Raw genomic sequence first — 19,970 nt, 5'->3', positions numbered from 1 at the left:
GGTTTTGCAAGAGCACTGAGGACTTGGGTACTGGCACTGTTCTACCGAAAGATACCTCTCAGTTGTGAGCAAGCCCTCTCTATGGAAGAATAACTCCTTATTCCACCTGTGGGCATAATACACCACATATAGCCTCCATACGAACCGGAGAGTGTGTTTCTTGGAATACTTGTTCCTTGCGATGGGTAGTAGGACTATGCAAGGCAGCACCCAGGAAGGCATTCCTGGGCATTTTGTTACGCTACCAGGCGTTGAGGTGGTGTGACTCACTCGTACCCTGCTTTCAGAGCTGGTGGTGTTGAGCCGCTTTGGCAAAGCGTGCACACTTCCCGAGTGCGTTCAAAACCCCCAAACTGGAGATATAAGCTGTAGAACAAGAGGATTCTGTTGATACAATTAAATAATAAATAAAATAAGCCTAAGGCACAGGTTTCTAGGGTAAAAGAATCTGTTTTTCCTGCTGATGAAAAGCGAGAAGCCAGTCTTCCAAGACTACCCACCTCAGCAAAACTCTTTTTCTTTTTATTCAATGCATTAGAAAACCAGGAAAATAAGTAGACATAGGAATGCATTTGGATTCCAGTGAACCTGCCTGGTACATCACTCTAGCAATAAAATTCCCATTTATACATAGAATTTACAAAAAAGAAATTTGCTAAAACCGATCTCAAGCTGACATGCTGAAATCCAGAAGTAAAAGACTTTTACTGTGATTGTTAGAAATTCACGTTTCCCATTTTTTGCTATGGAACATAAGAAATGGGTTGAACATGCTTAATATTTCCCACAACTAGCAATTTTCTGTCTTTGGAAAGTTTTAGAGGGAGGAGCTCAGAGGTGCTGTGGGAGGGACTAAATTTCATATTAAAGTTTTGGCATGAGAGGGAGAATTGTCAGAGTAGAAGGTTTCTTCTGAGGTTTTGCCTTTTTTTTTTTTCAATTTAGGATGATAAGTATTCATGTTCAGATTCTTCTAATAATTCTTTTTTGGAATTCTGATTGTCAGATTATTCCCAGGATTGAAGAATGTGGACTTTCATGTTCTCAGGTAATTCCTTACTTGTTCCTATTTGCTATCTATTAATATAGTAGTTGGGTGCTGCCAAAATAATTGTAAGAAAAGCAAGAAAGCAAAAATAGAACAATATTTCAGCTGTCCTGAACAATCACTTTTTACTCCTGTCATTCTGATTTAAGTATCCAAAGCAGCAAAGATGACTGTTAGGAAGAGAGTAAGAAAATGCATTTTACACTATTTCCAACTGATGCTTTTATTACCTTTTTAAATCTGTCTTTTGTATTTGAGAAAAATGATTACTCTGGAGAGTCAGTTGTTACAACAGCAGCAGTGCCAAAGAGATGAGGAGGGAGGAACGGGAGGTTTCAGAAATTGCTAATTATGTTAGGAATATACAAAACACTGTCTTTCCTGTGAAGAAATGAATTAAGCCTGAGAAAGAGTAAAATCCGTTTTTCATTTTGTGGGATGAATGTAACTGCAGTATTAAATGTAATGACTTATGCATGTGCCTAAGTGTGGGATGTGAGCCGTACCGTCTCTTTAATAGCTTTGAATGTTGAATGTTTCTAAATATCCCCACAAAGGGGCACTGTGGAGATAGTCCGCTTCTGTTGGAGTTCTGAAACTGTAAGAATACGGTAAATTGAAAGAGAAATAAAAAAGGGATAAAATAATAGGGAATCTGACTTTCAGTCTTAGTAGAGGATGGTAACTACGTACTTGCTACAGAGAAGTGGAGCTGATGGCATGAAAGAATATCGCTGTCTGTACAGACTTTTGCTTGAAGATGTCAGTGTTTAGGACAGGCAATGAGACATACTGAAGATTGTCTAAATGTGGTGGTACTGGATATTAAGTTAGTACATGTTACAGCAATTTATTCTATATTTTATATGTTTATCCTAGGAAATATCAGGAATAAAGATGCTTATAAACTACTAGATTGAGAGGAAAAAAACCCCCTTTATATTTAAAGTTGTTTTATGTTCCCGCTTTCAAATTCTATAGTCGCTACCCACTTAGATAATGTTTTCGCAATAATAAAGTATAGTCATAAGAGATTAATCTCTAGATGTATGGGAGCACTTTTCAAGAATGTTTATGTAGTTATGTTTATGAATACAAAACCACATGCATTTTAAATAATTTATGTTCCTCGGTCTGCTGCAATGAGGGTTCAAAATAGAAGTGATTTACCACTCTAATGTATTCCTCCAAAGACCGTATGACTATCAGACTCGGCATGTAAAAAACAATAGCAACCTTTTTCGGTGGGATTCAGTCTAGGGGACAGGATTTACCTCCGGGGACCTGAAAGGGCACCTTTCTCTGTCATATCTTAGGTATGTGTGTTAGGAAGACTGATTCACTAGATGCCTAAGATATAGACACAACCCTGAGGTTTGGTAGGCTGGTTTCCTTTCTTTGCCTTCAAGAGTTTTTCTTACAACTTTTCCAATACTGAGGGTTGGACAACGGAGAAAGGTTGTATTTTTCTTAATTTACAGGGGAAATACATTGTTTCCAGTATAATGGAATCAATCAATCATTTGTGATGTTAAAGATAGGATTCAGTTCATGTTCTCTATGTAATGTTTCTGCTAGTTGTATTCAGTAGAATCTTGAATGCATTAATAACTTTTTAAGACAAAATGTTTTCTCACTGGGAACAATAATGATCTCAACAGGACAAATTACTGCCAGCGTAGCATTTTCAATCTAGTGCAGAACATTTTAGCTACATGAAGTTTAGAGTCTCATGACTAGCTTGTTAGAGAAAACTCCTTCCTTTTCCTTTGGAAGTAACTTCAATTTCCCTACAAAACCGACCACAATTTGTTGCCTCATTCCCATTCCTACCTGAGTTACTTCAAAAGGGAGCAGTTTATCTTCTCCATAATTTATAACTCAATGGTCTTTATAGGGACACTAACCAGGGGTTACAATTTGTCCGTTTCTATGTACAATATATGTGTGCTGCCTTCTGCTACAGCACATCAGGTCACAAGGTAGAGAATCGATGCCTTTTTTTCTAGCAATTTGCTTAATGTGATAATGAGATACTGTCATTTTAAAACTATCACAAGTTTTCTGTAGCTGCTATCACACAAGTGAGTATTATAGGAAATTGATTTTTCCTTCATGAAGTTTTCCCATAAGTTTGCATAGCAGATTTCTCTTCTGCAGAGTCAACCCTGAGGTTGTGTGGTTCTTCATAAAGCAGTAGGGGAATGAAAAGCAATTAATTTGCATTTTTCTACATTTTTCCAACTGTGGGTATTGTCAGAAAGTTTTGAGTAGGTTTAATAAGTGAAACTTCAGTTTGACCAGCAGAATAGATTTTAAGGCAGCTATGTCCCTTGAATATTTGTAAGCAGTTTTGACCTCCTTGGGTACTCCTTATCAGAGTAAAGCATTGGTTGCACTTAAGAGGGAAACAGCGACATAACTGTTTTCAGGTATGTTACCTAAAAACCCTTCACACTGAACTATTTAGATTTTGGATCTTATTACAACTTTATGAATAATTCTTAGTTTACCATGAGTATTCAGCAAGACATCCTTGCATTGGCTTGTATAAGGCGATATACAGGTTTCATTACTATACTGCAAACTGTACTTCTGTCTAGTACAGGAAAGGAAAAACCAAAAGAACATTGGATATTTATGCAAGTTGTACATGACAATATAAAATACACAATTGTGGGTTGAGTGATGGCAAAGGAACAACCAAGCTTTTATTATGTATTATGATTTATTTCTCCTTCCTTATTTTAATGCCTTGGCTTTAGAGCTCATGTGATATTCTGGTATTCAAAGCTTAAATACAATGGGCTTGGTCTCCATGCCTCATCCAATAGCAAACACAATTATCAACCAAGTTTCCCTCTAAAGGCATAGGGGAATCCCAGCCTGCAATTGAAATTGGGTTTGTGCCCTATTCATTTTACAATCCACATTGTGTGCAGGTTGTACACAAAGAAAGAGGCTTAAGCTAAATTTGACTCAACAGCTGGTAAAGATCAAGAGCACTACATTAAAAAAAAACCTCTCCAGAAAAGTATGAAATAATATTTGTATTGTCTGCCATTAAATGTAGTAACATTTCCAAAGTCCATGGATAAAGAAAGAAACCCGAAACTGAATCTGGGATTTCCCTGCAATTATAAAGGTTATTGGCAGCAAATTCTTGATATAGCTGCTGCCTGTTCATGCTATTCATAGACAAAGTATGTGGTGTTTCTTTACTGGATATTTATGCCATGGATCAGACCGTTCTGGCTGAATACTACACACTGCAAAAGCAGTGATATAATACAGCCCTTAGGCCAGTAACTCAGCTGACATAAATTGGCATTCTTTGTTCATCATTAAGGTGAGCAATTCATATTTTAAAAGTGATCCCAAGCCTCTAAAAAATGGACATGATAATCTAGGTGACATAATCCAGTTTTCTCTAAAATCTGTTTGAAAAACTAGACATGGAAAATGTCTAAAGAGACTGATCAGAGACCTGGCTTCCTCAGAATGAGAGAGACAGTGTGATGTTCCAACATAGGAAGATGATTCACCACAAACTTTTTTGTGTATGCAACGATATACCTGATGACTGGAGGGGATGCACAAATATATAAAACATATCCTCTGCTGATATTTGCTGAGATGCAGTACAGTCCGTGAGAGCATGCCCTAGATAGAAAGGCTGGGTTTTGCATCCCTGCCTGCCATAGACTCACTTGTGTGGCCCTCTTCAAGTAATTTCCTTTCTCCAGTTTTCACAAGTACGAAATAGTGCTGACCTTCCTGTGTGATGTGTCTTAATTACATGTTTTAATTAAGCGCTTTGAATACTATAATTAAGTGTTAAGTACTCATTAGTCAAAGCAGCCATACTTAAGGGGCTCAGTGATGTTGAGTCACTGTATTAGAGTGATATTAACCCATTTGCTTAGATATCTCCGCTTGCCTTCTCTGCTGGTAGTCAGGAGAGCTGCAGTTTAGCAAGTTTAGGTGACTTACCTCTTGGACTGTGTTTTATATTTGCTCTTTTAGGGTCAAAAATAGCTTGGCAATGACATAAGGCACCTAGCTTCCAGGCTTCCTGCTGTGTCTTATGCCACTGGTTGGGTGCCATCCCATTTCCTCACCCCGAGAAGAAAACCGCCAGTGACAGGTACAAGCAGGGACTTAACAAAACTCTCCAGTGTTCCTTATTACTAGAACATTTACCACCACTTCTTTCAGGACAGGTGGAAATGGAGAAAGCTCTGCAATTCAGAACTTGCAAAAAATGCAGTGACAGCTCTTCTTTTTTTTTTCTTTCTCGCTTCTCCCTTCCTCAAGAACTCTGGAAGAAGTTTACAAGGTCTGGAAAGAGATAAAACACTGGAGTAGCAAGAGCAGAGGCACTAGACACAGTCATGAAAGTCTGGGACACAAAATTAACAGAACTGGACCTGACAGGGTGTGCTGAAACTGAAACAAAAGGCAGTGCTAGAAGCTTCACCACCATGAGACATCAACTTAAGTATGTACAATCAGTACCCATAGCAGAAGGTAGATATTAAAAAAAAAAAGGGGGATATATAAGCAAGCTCAGCAGGAGATGGGAGCAGCTGACCTTTATTACTGGCTGCAAATTTTAGCTCACAAATCTCTCTCAGCCTTGATCTTAGGGAGGGAAGATATCCTTCAGCTTCATTTGGACCCAAAGCTCAATGGTGAATATTGAGATTTGGGAATAGGTACCTTCCACAGCTGCAGAATATTGCTGTCTGACTGACTGCTTTGCAGTTGGAAAGCGACTTCTAATTTGATCAAGTCTCGGCAGGGCCATTTTTTTAGGAGAGGTAATAACTTTAGTGACACCATGTGTTGTGATCTAGCTGGAATTCTTGCAGTAAGGTCTAGGTTTATCTTAATTTGTACATTTGCTGGAGGTGACGATGCTGTACCTGTTACTTTGTCATGTTCATTTATATTGTCCCATTCTTCCTGTCTTGCCAGAATGCCTGTGCATGGGAGAGAACCAGGGATGGTCAAAAATGAGAAGGACCAAAAAGAGGTTTTAAAAGACTTTCTAAGGATAGCTTTGGATAACCTTCCTGGCTTTTTGTCTCAGCATTGAGAAGCTAGGCCTCACTCCCAGATAGGTGGGTAATTTGGACCTAAGAAAGAAGTTTCCTCCTACCCTTGACTGAAAATCTTTTAATTTCTGGGAGCCATGAATTCCCTTGCACCATGCTGTGTCTACTAGGCTGTTCAAACCAGGAACCCACATTTGAAGTTCTATGCATTGTGTTACCATCCCTAGGTTTTATATGTCAAGTCTGGCACAGATATTTTCGTGGTAGTTTTCATACTCTCAGGAAAATATTTTTCCTTCTAAAACTTTTTTTTCTGGTTTTGTTAACATTTATTGCTGCTTTTTGAAGACCAGGAAATTATTTGCCCTCTTAAAAACAACGAAAATATGCCCCAAGCAGTACTGTGTTGCTGAGGATGTTCCAGACCAATTCTGAAGTACTTGGCTAGGAATGATCACAGAACTGGTAAATTCATGTACACTCAGATGTGATATGGACGCATCACAACCCTGCCTTCACAACCGTAGGAATTCACTGGGCCAGAATTTTCTGAGGTTATGACTAAGCTGGAAAGTCACAGTAGCTAATGATGCTGAACACTGGAATAGATTGCCTGCGGAGCTTATAGAGATCTCCACACATGCTAAGCAAATATCTCTCAGATACGTCTCAGATAAAGATCATTCTTCCTAAGGCAGAAATGTAGAGTAGATGGCATCTTTAGTTCTCTTCTAACCCTAATATCTCTGCTTTCATGCGTCATTTTCTCTTTTGTGGGATCTAAAGATGTTTTTTCAGGTCATATTTAACTTAGTCTTTTGGAACAGTCAACAGAGCCAAAGACCTGTCTTGCTGTACTGCATATCCTGCTCTTTCAGCACATAAAATACGGGACTCACCGTGAAAACTGTATGAGCCATACCATCTCATTCAGGAAGTGTCTATGGAGAAATGAAGAGAGTTTTAGTTTTACTTTGCAAATTATCTGTGTCTCTCTTGCAAGAAACTGTTCAACTTAGCTGCTTTGAATATGTGTGGTAAATTTTAATCATTTCTGGAAAACTGATTGTCTTGGAGTTGCCTCTACTTGCCTGCATATTTTCAGAAATTATGAATCATATAAACAACACTGTACAGTACTAGATGTGCATTCATTGTCTTTTCTTGGAAAAACTTTGAGGAAATAGAATTTATTGCAGTTAATACATTTCACTGTCTCCAGATTTATTTTCCCTTTCATCCCTACATATGCAAACTTCCTTGATCTTTTTCCCACTTCGTCATGTCCTCAACCTGCTGCTCTTACTTCAATGATTGCAATGACAGATTCTTCCTTTTTCATGTTTTGATATCTTTGTATTATAATTTTTACCCATTTGTGGTTTGGTTTTTCTTTAAATTTATTTTTGCAATTCTCATTATAGTATCATGCTTCATGCTTAGTTTTGGTCAGTAGTATGTGTTCTTTTAATTTTTTCCCTCCTTTTCAATATAGTGTATTTATATATGATCGAATAATTTTTAGAGCATGGTCACATCTGTGTTACAGATGTGTTACAGTCTGCCTTTGTAGCTTATTTTCTCTTCCACTTAGGGGGAAAAAAAACACATACGCTTTTTAGGCAAATGTGTGGCATAGGTGGTTTTCAGTGAGTAAGGGCTATCATTAAAAATGAGACATAGTGTGAAGCAATGTATGAAGGTACTGAATGCTGATGGATTTATTAAGCTGAGGCCATGCCCAGGAATTATTGTTGCCTCTAGGGACAACAGCATGATCAGGAGAGTCAGGTGAAACAATGCTGGTGTTGTAAAGTTGGTGGAATCTTCCCTTTTTGGAAGCCCTTCTTTTGGACCTCTGCCTCCTTTAATTGGACTGTGCTAACTTTAGCAACTACAGTACATGGAAGATGCACAAGATAAAGCAAAACTATATGATTATTCCACAGTTTTTGGGTTTTTTCCTTTTTTTCAACCCCTACAGCCCCCTCAAAATGATGAAAAACAGTAGAAAGAGAAATAGACTATGTAATGACTTTTTGAGTAATTATTTTTTATTTTGTATTTTATATGATTTATTCTTCCTTAGAATTTCCAAATTTATTCTTAACTAGCTTCTTATCAGTTATCCCATAATGCAGCTGAAATGTACAGTATAGATATTTTCAGTAGGGCTTTTCTACATGGCAAATTCTGAATGTTTTTTACTTTTTCATGCATTCACACAGCTAGCTCTTTCAGGGTAAGGTGTTTGTTGGTCTTGATAGGAGAGGAAAGACGTGTATGCAGGGATTCTGGTATAAGATTTCTGATGTAGGATTAAGACTTCCAGATGCCATAATAATACAAATATGAATAGTTAGGAAATAAACCTCTCTCTCCCAAATTTTCAAGTATACAGCTGCAAAGAAAAGTTTTTCACCTACATGTACTGAGAAGATTTCCCTCATTTTGCTGTGGCTAGAGTGTTTCTGTAACTCAAGCAAGCAAAATTAGACCTAGCCAGGCATCTTTATCACTAAGTCTTTAATGGAAGCAGTTCCTTAACTGATACTGTGGCACCAGCAAGGAATGCAGTGGCCTCTCAGGATTGCCATCCGATACTAAACCACCGCTTCTAGCACGGCCTGAGGGATCATTTGTATGGCCTTACATCCTTACACAACAACATAACAAGGTAAAGGCTAGAATAAAACCAAAGTCAACATTTAAAAATATTTCTCAGCAGAAAGAGCTGTAATCAGGGGTAGTTCCAAGTTTATTTAGGTTTGAGATTTTTCTCTATTTAAAGCGAAGAGGGGACCTACAAAAACCAGAGACCTGTGCTGCTGTATTTCTCTCCATGGCTTTGAAGGGTGTCTCAGCCCTGACATGTGGCCTCCGAAGTCTTGAAACTGTTATAAGAAATTATTGCCAAGTGTGTTTCTTGTTCTAAATTTTAGTGTGGCTTTGTGATCCACACTGGCAGGGTTGGGATTAGCAAATTAATTTTTGTTTTTAGGCCCCGCTGCCCCCAACATTTCAGGATAGTATCTGTGTAACGTTCACCCATTCTATGACCCTGCTCCTCTCCTATGGTTGCAGGTTATTAAATACAGATTAAATGGAGATCACAAGGAAGCATTAGTGACTTGTCATGGCAGTATGAGAAACCTGCATGCTCAGCATGGTGCTGCCTCAAGTTAGCCAAGGGAAAAAGTTAAGCACCAGGTTAGTCTGAACTCCACTCTCTAGAGCCCAGGCATCTGAGTTACGAACCAGAGTTTGATCTTCGCTCTTCAGAGTTGCTGCTGAGAGCCACTCTTCCGAAGTTTCAGTTTCTGTTTTTTTCTTTTTCTGATGACTGCTTCAAATAAAATATAAGTGGCCTTTGAAGTAGGAAACATCTCCAATTTTAATGTTGAAAGCACTCAGTTTTAAAAATTACAATGCATCTTGCCTGTCCTTCTCTTAGACCTTCATTCTTTCACTTCCTCTCTATATAATATCACTGCTTTGACAGGAGGCCTGGGAAACCCTCTCATTTACAGGGCAGCGTGGCAAAATGGCAACTTACGGTTAGAACTGCTTCAGGTTAAAGAGGATGTTGAACCTGGCTGTCCCTTGAGGTAAGGACTTGAAAGCTAGAGTATAAAGGCTGGAACATGCCCATATTCTGCTTTCCTCTTCTACTATTTCCAGTTTGAAAGCAGCAGGCTTGAGCTTTGTTAGTCTCCTCCAGCCACCCGCTATGCTGGGGGACGTGAGTGTCCTACAAGTGAGTGTAGGCTATCCCGAAGAGCTTTGCATGAGCTAGATGTCATTCTAGCTTCGTTCTGGTCATGAGCTAAACACCAAACTACATTCAACCAGGGAGCTTTCAGATCAGAAAGGGAGGTGCCTAATAAGCTTGGGTGCTTTTAGTGTTAGGTGGCAATTAATAGGGTATTATGTATCATAGTGTTCTGCTGAGATTACCTCAGTTTGCTTAAATCGTGTTTCAGGTACCCAAATCCTCTTTTAGATTCGGCTGACTTAATATTATTTTGCAAATGACTGCAAACTTTGGCTTCATTTCACTACCAGTAGTGGTGCAAAATCCGCACAGAGAAATTGCCTTGCTTGGAAATGACGTGACCCTCTTCTCATGAAGTTTATATAGGTGTATTGGGTTTGGTAGCAGGGCGGCTTCTGTGAGAAGCTGCCAGAAGCTTCCCTGGTGTCTGACAGAGCCAACGCCAGCCGGCTACAAGATGGACCCACCGCTGGCCAAAGCTGAGTCCATCAGCGACGGTGGTATCTTCTCTGGGAGAACAGAGTTAAGAGGGGAAAAAAACTGGCAACAGCAATTGCAGCTGGAGAGAGGAGTGAGAACATGTGAAAACAGCTCTGCAGACCCCCAGGTCAGAGCAGCAGGAGGGGCAGGAGGGGCTCCAGGCGCCGGAGCAGAGGTTCCCCGGCAGCCCCTGGGGAAGCCCATGGTGAGGCCGGCTGTGCCCCTGCAGCCATGGAGCTCCACGGGGGAGCAGATCTCCACCCGCACCCGGGGAGGGCCCCACGCCGGAGCAGGGGGATGCCCGAAGGAGGCCGTGACCCCGTGGGAGGCCCACACTGGAGCCGGCTCCTGGCAGGGCCTGTGGCCCCGTGGGGAGAGAGAGGAGCCCCGGCTGGAGCAGGGTTGCTGGCAGGACTTGTGACCCCACAGTGGGGACCCAGGCTGGAGCAGCCTGTTCCTGAAGGACGGCACCCGTGGGGGGACCCAGGCTGGAGCAGGTTTGCTGGCAGGATGTGTGACCCTGTGGAGGACTGTTGTGGTTTAGGCCCAGCCGCTCACTCACTCCCCCATGGTGGGACAGGGAAGAGAATAGTAAGAGTAAAAGTGAGAAAACTCATGGTTTGAGATAAAGACAGTTTAATAGGTAAAGCAAAAGCCGCGCACACAAGTAAAGCAAAACAAGGAATCCATTCACCACTCCTCATGGGCAGGCAGGTGTTCAGCCATCTCCAGGGCAGCAGGGCTGCATCACACGTAATGGTTTCTTGGGAAGACAGATGCCATCACTCTGACCGTCCCTCTACCCTTTCCTTCTTCTTCGTCCCAGCTTTATATACTGGGCATGATGCCATATGGTATGGAATATCCCTCTGGCCAGCCTGGGTCAGCTGTCCTGGCTGTGTCCCCTCCCAGCTCCCCGTGCACCCACAGCCTTCTTGCTGGCAGTACAGCATGAGAAGCTGGACTGTCCTTGACTGCTTAGCAACAACTCAACACATCAGCACGTTATCAACATTTTCTCATCTTAAATCCAAAACACAGCCTCACACTAGCTTCTGTGAAGAAAATTAACTCTACCCTGGCTGAAACCAGGACAGGGACCCAGGCTGGAGCAGTCTGTTCCTGAAGGACGGCACGCGTGGAGGGACCCAGGCTGGAGCAGTTCATGAAGAACTGCAGCCCGTGGGAAGGACTCATGTCGGGGAAGTTCATGGAGGACTGTCTCCCATGGGAGGGACCCCATGCTGCAGCAAGGCAGAGTGTGAGGAGTCCTCCCCCTGAGGAGGAAGGAGCAGCAGAGACAACATGTGATGAACTGTCAACAACATCCATTCCCCACCCCCCTGTGCCGCTTGGGGAGGAGGGAGAGAATTTGGGAGTGAAGTTGAGCCCAGGAAGAAGGGAAGGGTGGGGGGAACGGATTTTAATACTTAGTTTTTGTTTTCTCATTACCCTACTCTGATTTTGATTGGTAATAAATAGAACTAATTTTCCCCTGTTGAGTCTGTTTTGCCCATGACAGTAATTGCTGAGTGATCTCTCCCTGTCCTTATCTCGACCCACGAGCCTTTCATTATATTTTCTATCCTCTGTCCAGCTCAGAAGGGGACTGATAGAGTGGATTTGGTGGGCACCAGGTGTCCAGCCAGGATGACCCTGGCTGGACAATCAACAACAGGCAAAAATTTTTTCCCCACTTGGGTCAGATTCAAAGTTTATTCAAATCATTGGAAGGAGTTTCACTCAGCCATAGTCCTCCACAATTTGTGAACGTGAGCAGGATGGCATTTATCATTTATAAAGGTCACAGCATACGGCAGAGGAGTGTTCTGTGCTTTGGACTGACTCTAAACAAAATTAAAATGAGTAGTTGCCTAGAGCAAGACGTGAGGGCTTCGCTGCGTATGCCAAAGCACTGGAAAGCCAGGCCTGCAATATATGCCCTCTTCTGCTGACCAGTAGCGTTAGGATATATGAGAAGACAGTAACTGGAATAGAAAAGAAAAGTAAGTTCTTCCAAAAGAAATAACCACTTCTTCCAGCAGCAGCAGGAGGAGCAATTCTATCTTGGTGTGTCTCTTCTCATAATCTTCACTTCAATTCTTGTCTTTTTTTTTTTTCCCCCTCTTTTCTGCGGCAATCTCATGGCCCGCTGGTTCCAGTCACCTCTGAGGCTGCAAGTGTCAGTGCTGTCAGTGCTGTTGAGGGATCTTGACTAAGTTTTTCTTGTAGCCTCTTCTGTGCTACAGAGGTCATTATACCATCCTAACCTCAAAGCATGGGATATCCATGGTTGCCTGGAGAGCTTGTGGAATCTATGTCCTCCAGTTTTTCAAGAAATGGCCAAAGGAATGGCTAACTTGATCTGGTGTTGGTGACAGTACCGCTTCTAGCAGGAGGCTGGACTTGGCGACCTCCAGAAACACCTTCCACCCTAAATTTCTTTGCTTCCATGTTATCATCATCCATATGAGATCTCCAGTCATTCACTGAAATAGCCATTAGAGCTGTGTTAGAATTTCCCTGTCTCATTGTTAGACTAGAAGTGCTGATTTGGTAGATTAGTTGTCCTTTCAAGTAGCTGAGCGGTCTGAAATTTTTGACACTCTATGTATGGGATGGTGCTGATTTATACCAGCTGAGGGTATGGCATTCAAAGTGCACTTTAATTTTACTTTGTCTATTGTATGCAATTCTATTTTTTTAACAACTTGTATTAATATTTTAGGAAACATGACATCAAAATGAATTGACAATTTTTTTTTTTTCTTTTTTCGTTTTTATTTCTAAAAAGAAGAAGCTAGATCGTACTGTTGCTTCAAGCAAATTCTGTTTCTAGTCCTGGAATTGAAGCATACAATAGAACAGGCAGCTTTTATTTCAGACTGTCATAGCTCCCTTTGGTCCAATAAATTTAATAGCAAGTGGTTTCTATGTAGGTCCTTTTTGTATCACAGCATTATTTTTACATAAATTCACTTAAAAAAACTATAAGGGGGGATATTCTTCCCAGTTGTGAGACCTCAAAGGAATATTGTTTTGACTGGACATTCACTTATAGGATAAATGTATGTCACTGCAAAGAGTTCCCAGAAATGTAATTACTGTGCTGCCAACTCTTTCACTTGTTCTGCTCCGTAAAAGAGACACAGCCATGCAGCCACAGTAACAGCTAGAAGACATTATATGCCACGTGCAGTCCAGCTAAAATATGGGACAGTCCAGTTAAAATCTGGGAACGGGGTTCCTCTGCATCACTGCAGGAGGAAGTACCTACTGACTTGAAGACAGAAATCTCTGTTATACCTGAATAGTAGCAGGTAAACAGAAGGACAAAAATCTAAGGGGCCTGAGGCTCTTGTGTCAGTCATGTCTTCCTGCACTGCTGAAGTACTGCTAGACTGTAATGGAAGTGTTGCCTTCACGACAGCAGGTTGTGGAGGACAGGGTCCATACTTTCGCATATACATGTGAAATGACAAATGGTGCAGGAAACAAAAATTGGTAAAAGGCTATGTTTTAGACCACTGTGAAACCTTACTGAAGACAGCCCAATAATCTTCAGTGAACCAAATAGTTTCTTCCCTGTTTGCTCATTGTCAGTTCACTGTTTAGTTGAGAGCACAGCAACATGGCGTTAACCCAGGCATACGTTACCTTGTTGGAGACGTTGGACACAGGCCAGCTCTCATCCAAACAGTGTGCGACCTCGTTAGCACTGTGCTGAGCCCAAGCTTAATATCCCACTTCTCAGTAGTACTTATCCCCTCAGGTTCAGCACTGCACTAATGTGGTGGGATCATTTTTGTTCAGCTTGGAACACACACAGAGACTCGCAGCTGGATAATATGTATGCATGACTCAGGTGTTTTGTTTTTAGCATTCTGTAAAAAAATCCCGCAACATCCAGGCGCTCTTGTAGCAGCAGTAGTTCAAAGTAGTCCAAATAATGCTTTGCTGTAAGTTCAGGTGCCTATTTCTTTTCTGCATGGATAACAGTCCAAATGTTTCCGTCTATTATTGCTTAGTTGATCCCACTGCACGCTGTTCATATGTATCTGATTACCACATTGTCAGTAAAAGTTGAAGAACAACCTTGTGGTTTGCCAAAAATTAAAAAGGATAATCAGTAAGATAGTTTTACCTTGGCAATGAAAGTAATTACACATGACGTCAAAACAAATACAGATGCTCCTTTTGAGAAAAGGTCTTTTGGGTACACTGTATCAGCAGTACTAACTATGAATTTTTAACAGTTCTAAATCATCGTATTATGTGTATTAATCATTATAATTCCTCTGGCTCTCAGCAAATATAATCACAATTTTATTCAATTGCCATGTATGTTCTGTAGGCCTGTTATTTTTCCTTTTCACACATTTCCAATAACATGCTTTTTTTATAAGTAGTTGACCATGATATAGTTAAGACTTCTTTTTGTGGGAGAGGGATCATTATATTATACATGCTTTCTCTTACTGTAAAGAATTCTGTTTCCTTACATTTGGTAAGATAAATACAGTGATGACATTTGTAAGAATAGAACAAGAAAAGTCCTGTGAGGTTCCAATCCTCACCAGCATCATGGACATGTAAAGTGCAAAGCCATTATCTCCTTTGCCTATGAAAATAGTTCTGGAAGAAGCTAAAGCATACTCAGTTGTTTCCATTTGTGAAGTTCTCCCTAGATATTTTCTGGGGCTGAATGTCTTTCTATGAAAGAAATTACAGGCCTTTGTTCATAGTCTGAGGAGCTTATGATACAGCTCTGAATCCTCTCTGTTTCCATCCAAAGTTCTTAAATTGTATAGATCCATATCACTTTGACTGTGGCTATCCACTGCTCAAAGACCTTTTTCTTTATGGAGGTGATTGAGATCACATTAGCATTGTCAGATTTTTTACTAGAGGCCATGAGAGATCATCTAGGACTCTCAGGGTCCAGCATCTGTAGGCTGTTCCCTCCATGAACTGAATGGGGGGAGCAGAAGAAGAAAAGGCGGCTGCCGTGGGATTGCTTACATGGAAAGGGTAAGTAGCTCCCTCTCTGTGTTGGAAGATAACTATTGATATGACATGGTTGTGGTGCTCCCGAGACAAAGAATATTACCACTTTACAAGGCACCAAATAAACCCTAGTGGGAAACTATCTTCAGAACTGTGTGTGGTTCTGGTCACTCCATTTGGACAGATGCATTAAAGTAGAAACAGTTGCTGAGAAGGGTGATGGTAAGAGGAAGGCCTGTTTTATTAGAGAGGAATAAAAGAACTTGCCTTGTATAGTCTCACAAAAAAGCTGAGAAAAGGCGTATTACTGGCTGTAGATAAATGGAAAGTAAATTCCAGGGTGGAAAGCATCTATTTAAGTGAAAAGATAATGAGCACAATCAGAAGTCAGTATAAGCTAACCATCATTGTTTTTACATTAGAAATAAAAGCTTTGGTGCTGTCAGAGAACAGGACTTCTGGGATAGCCTTGGCTATTGGCGCAGTGCATGTGAAAGCCTGACTGATTTTAAAATGAAGCTTCACCAGTTTTTGAAAGGGATTAGTTGATGTGGCACCTGTGGTTATCAGGGGACCTGGGAGATCCTTTTTAATTCTGTGCAGAATAAGATGGATTTGTGCAGAACATCCCCTCTCTACTCAAAATCAGAAAGAACATGATTAGATTAATCATCTTTATCAGCCTTTTGGCTACAATTTGAGCATCGGTTATTGCAATGCACACCACATTAAGACAACGCTTTCCCTGTGTTGTAAGACTATGTACAGTCCCATGCTTGCTTTTAATGGTGGTCAAAGAACAGAAATTGCTGGAATAGAGGGAAATGTCAGAATATATGGTCATGTTCCTTTTTCTCTGCCCTCTCCAAACCTAAAGTAGGAATGTAGCTTTGCCACTGAGTATCTCTCAAAAGGGGGAAAAACTGTTCACTCTACATTCACTGACTTTAATGTATGCACTTTAATGAATGAATGTTATGTGTCTGACAGCCTGATCCCAATTAAAGAATACATTTTAAGGTATTTTCAAGTGTATTACTATTCCTTATGGAATTGTGGAAGAGCTGCCACCAACTCTTCAACAGAGCTAATGGGTAGACCGTGAAACCAAATTTGCTTCAGACTCTTTCCTGCATGACAGAACATTCAGGGAAGAATTTCCACACTTCTGCACTTGATTCAGTGCCTGGAGATATGAGAGGAAATGGGAAGCAGGTCTAATCTTTGTTTCTTTTCCTTGGCAATTTTAATTCATGAAAATACTCTCTATGCCCCCAAATCCAAGTCTTCCTCTGCTGATCTCACTTTCTTCTCTACAGTCTTTAAAAAAAACAATGTGATATTACAATTAGCTTAGACTGAGGAGAAGTTGCTGTGCTAGCTAAAAAGTTGGCACCACACCTTCTATTCAGAATGATGCACGTTGGTGGTGTCTGTTCAGATAACCTCTAGCTACAGTTGAGTAATGCCACAAATGGGGAAAACCCTAGAGAAATAGGAAAATCCCTAACTGTTTGTGCATTGTGTAAGTATATTTTGCCTAGGCTCTTTGCCAAAGCAGATATGAATCAAAGATGCTCTCTGTATAGGAGTAAAATGTACTATCATGTTCAAGATCTTATTTTTGCATAAAAGACACCCACGGCATTTGTGAAAGGGGAAGAAAATTTCCATTCTGGTTTTAGTGTGTTATGTTTTTCTGTTGCATTCATCACTGAAAATTCCTGAAAACAAAAGATATAGAAAGTGGGAGAGGAACTTGGTTAATTTATTTGAGTTATTCTTTGAGACAAACAGTCTCTTTTGACTATTTTGCAAAATCGTTATAAAAAAAAAATACCACCCCCCCCCTTGGTATTGTATAATAAAAAGAAACACTTATTAAAAAAAAGGAATTGAGCTGTGACCAAATGCTCGCTGTAACTGGCAAGTGTTTGTGCAAATGTTTGATTATGTAAACCTTCCCAACAACTCCTCACTCAGAACAAAACCAAGTGCCCAAGAATGACAAAACATCTCCCTACCAGAATAAAAACCTCTTGTGGATATGTTTCTTTTTTCCCATGGAGAAGATGAGAAAATAAATGCAAGATGGTATTGGAAAGTGCTCAGATGGTAGGATTCATCTGAGCAATAGTGAAAACCAAGAATTAATTAGGAGAGACTAGAAGGTATAGGAGGATTTCTGCATCATCCCACAGCCCCACAGAAGTGGGTGGGGTTTTTTTAATGTTTGTAACTTAAGATAATTTATTTATATACACTTTGCATTTTCAAGTGTCATAACAGGGACTCCAAAGCACTGGTCGTCTTTAAGAAAAAGGCTGAATCCTCTGAGTTTTGTGAGATTTTTGTTGTCTGCTTCAATGGGATCTTGATTTTTTTCTAACGTGTTTTTGCACCATGACTGTAACTAGAAAGAATGGTTAGAGAAGTTAGTTTGAAGATGATATTCTAAGAAATTTTGACAGGCAGTTGGGAACTCTCTCAAGCCACCTAATGGAAGTACTTTCAATAGTCTGGCTGCAAAATGGGAAGTTAAAAATACAGAAGTAATTTGCTAAATTATCAACCTCATGAGAGATTAATTTCTTCCAGTTAAGCAGTAGCTCAGCAATTAGTTGATCCAACAGTTAGGTTTTCTCACCAAGAAAGCTAGCTCCCAACTCGCTCACTCAATCTTTTTGCAGTTATTTTGTATATTTGTCTATTCCACTCCCTAAGGCCATGGAGAACCTCAAGTGAAGAGACTGAATCAAAATTGTCCTTCTGCATACTTCTGCAGGGATTGATTACAAATAATTCAACACTAGGGCTTTGAAACAGCAGTTAAAATTCCAGCGGAGTTTTATGTGAGCTGGCATGTTCCACTTTTATTGGTTTAGTGTTGCACTGAATTATTCAGAAAGCTATAATCTTCTCCTTTCTATTGATAAATCTGTATTGGGAGAATCAGCAAACTACCAATGAAGCTTTTTTTTTTTTATTTTGGCAGAAATAATTCATAAATGACAAACATTTCTATGAACACGTTGCAGCAGAAATGAGGCCACATCAGTTACATTTTTCAATCCTTCAGGGGGATTTGAGGAATTTATGAAACCATTGAAATAGAAGTACCCCAGCTACAGAACAGTTATGTAAAGAAGTTTGGTTTCCTTTAGATTTCCTTCTCTGTGTGCTCATGCAGTATTGTGTAGAAACAGCCAAAGAAATATCTTTAATAATGTCACAAGTAATTTTTGTAGTTTTCAGTCTATGAAAGTATATGATCATCTCTGTCTTCTTATAAAAATGCTTTAAAATACCACCTTTTATGCATCTGTACTTTTATGAGTCATAGTGATAAACTGCCAATTGTAAAAGACGACAACTTAGCTCCAGAAGTGATTATTAAAAATAAAAGTGCCAAAAGGTCAAAGGAATAACTACAGGTTAGATACTGGTAACTGGTTTTCTAAAGGCCTTCTTTAAAACAAGCATATCTAGCTAAAAACTTAAAAGCGGCGACGAAGGGATAGAAAACACGCTTCTCGGGTACTCTAGGCAGCTGCCACAGGGTAGCTATCACACTGCCATTTCCTACCTGCAGCAATAATCTGATTTTGCTCTACAGCTGTGTTTATAAAGAGGACAGAATTACCTGTGGATGAAAGCCTCATGGAAGACCAAGCAATAATTATTTTATGATGTGCTAATGCTTGCCCAGGCTGTAAGCCTCTGTGTTTGTCTGCAACTTGAAAACTTCCCAATGTCCACTGAGGGACTTTTGCTGGCTCTGAAACTCGCAGATTGCTGGCTTACTGGCAAGATCCGAAAAGGTTTTAGAGGGACTGAGAGCTGCCAGTCCGCTTGAGAGCGGAGGATGGTGCCTGCTCCTTTTGTGGGTGTGCCAAACGTATCTCTGTGAATGAGGCACTGATTTTAAAAGAAAGCAGAGGGGAACATATATGCTCTATACAAAGGAATACTGATATAAATGCTATGTCAGAAACTTGAACATCAGAAGAGTAGAAAACAGTATTTACTGGGTAAGTAATAGCCTTTCTTTGGAATGTCTTGCGTATTATTCAAAATAAGATTTGTTATTTTTATACTCTACAGGATCCTAGTGTGTGGTTAAGTGTTTATTTTACTGGGAAAATGGATGTAGTCTGTCTGAAAGATAGCTGGAAACTTGCTAAAATCTCAGTTTCGGGCTCACTTTGCCTCTTACAAAACACTTCCCCACTCGAACATGGTAGGTACTATGCCTGAGTAATGAAATTTTCAGGGTTCTGAGCCAGATAGTTATCAGAAATAAAAAGGCAAGTCTTATTTCTAAACTTTATTTGCAATTACTGTAATACTTTCTTCCATTGGCTTAGTGTGATCTTCTAAAAATCATATAATATTCAGAAGTGTTCTTGGATATCTTCCATTAAAAAAATGTTTGGCTTCTTTGCCCTGGTATGAAGCGGTCCATTGTAATGTCTGACAAAACAGTAAATAAGCTATTTGTCAGTGTGAATGGCCATACCTCATAAAACAATATCTGTATTTGGTGGAACTGTTATACTTGTTATAACAATTACACCTCAGTAGAAATACATGAAAATAA

At 40.1% G+C, this 19,970-nt stretch overlaps 1 protein-coding gene across 1 annotated transcript in view; it reads left to right on the top strand.

Annotated features, from left to right (window-relative positions):
- Positions 1-835: 835 nt before the first annotated feature.
- IL17REL (interleukin 17 receptor E like) overlaps positions 836-19,970 on the top strand; it is a gene marked incomplete at its 3' end in the record, with an annotated part of 50,313 nt that continues 31,178 nt past the window's right edge. Inside the window, exon 1 of the mRNA XM_082014125.1 lies at positions 836-1,048. Coding sequence (XP_081870251.1) covers positions 947-1,048 — 102 coding nt within the window. The 5' untranslated portion in view covers positions 836-946. The remainder of the gene's footprint in view (positions 1,049-19,970) is intronic.

The sequence above is a fragment of the Phaethon aethereus genome (assembly GCF_964289735.1).
Source record: "Phaethon aethereus genome assembly, chromosome: 1".
Classification (NCBI taxonomy): domain Eukaryota; kingdom Metazoa; phylum Chordata; class Aves; order Phaethontiformes; family Phaethontidae; genus Phaethon; species Phaethon aethereus.
This window is presented reverse-complemented; position numbering and strand designations above follow the sequence as displayed.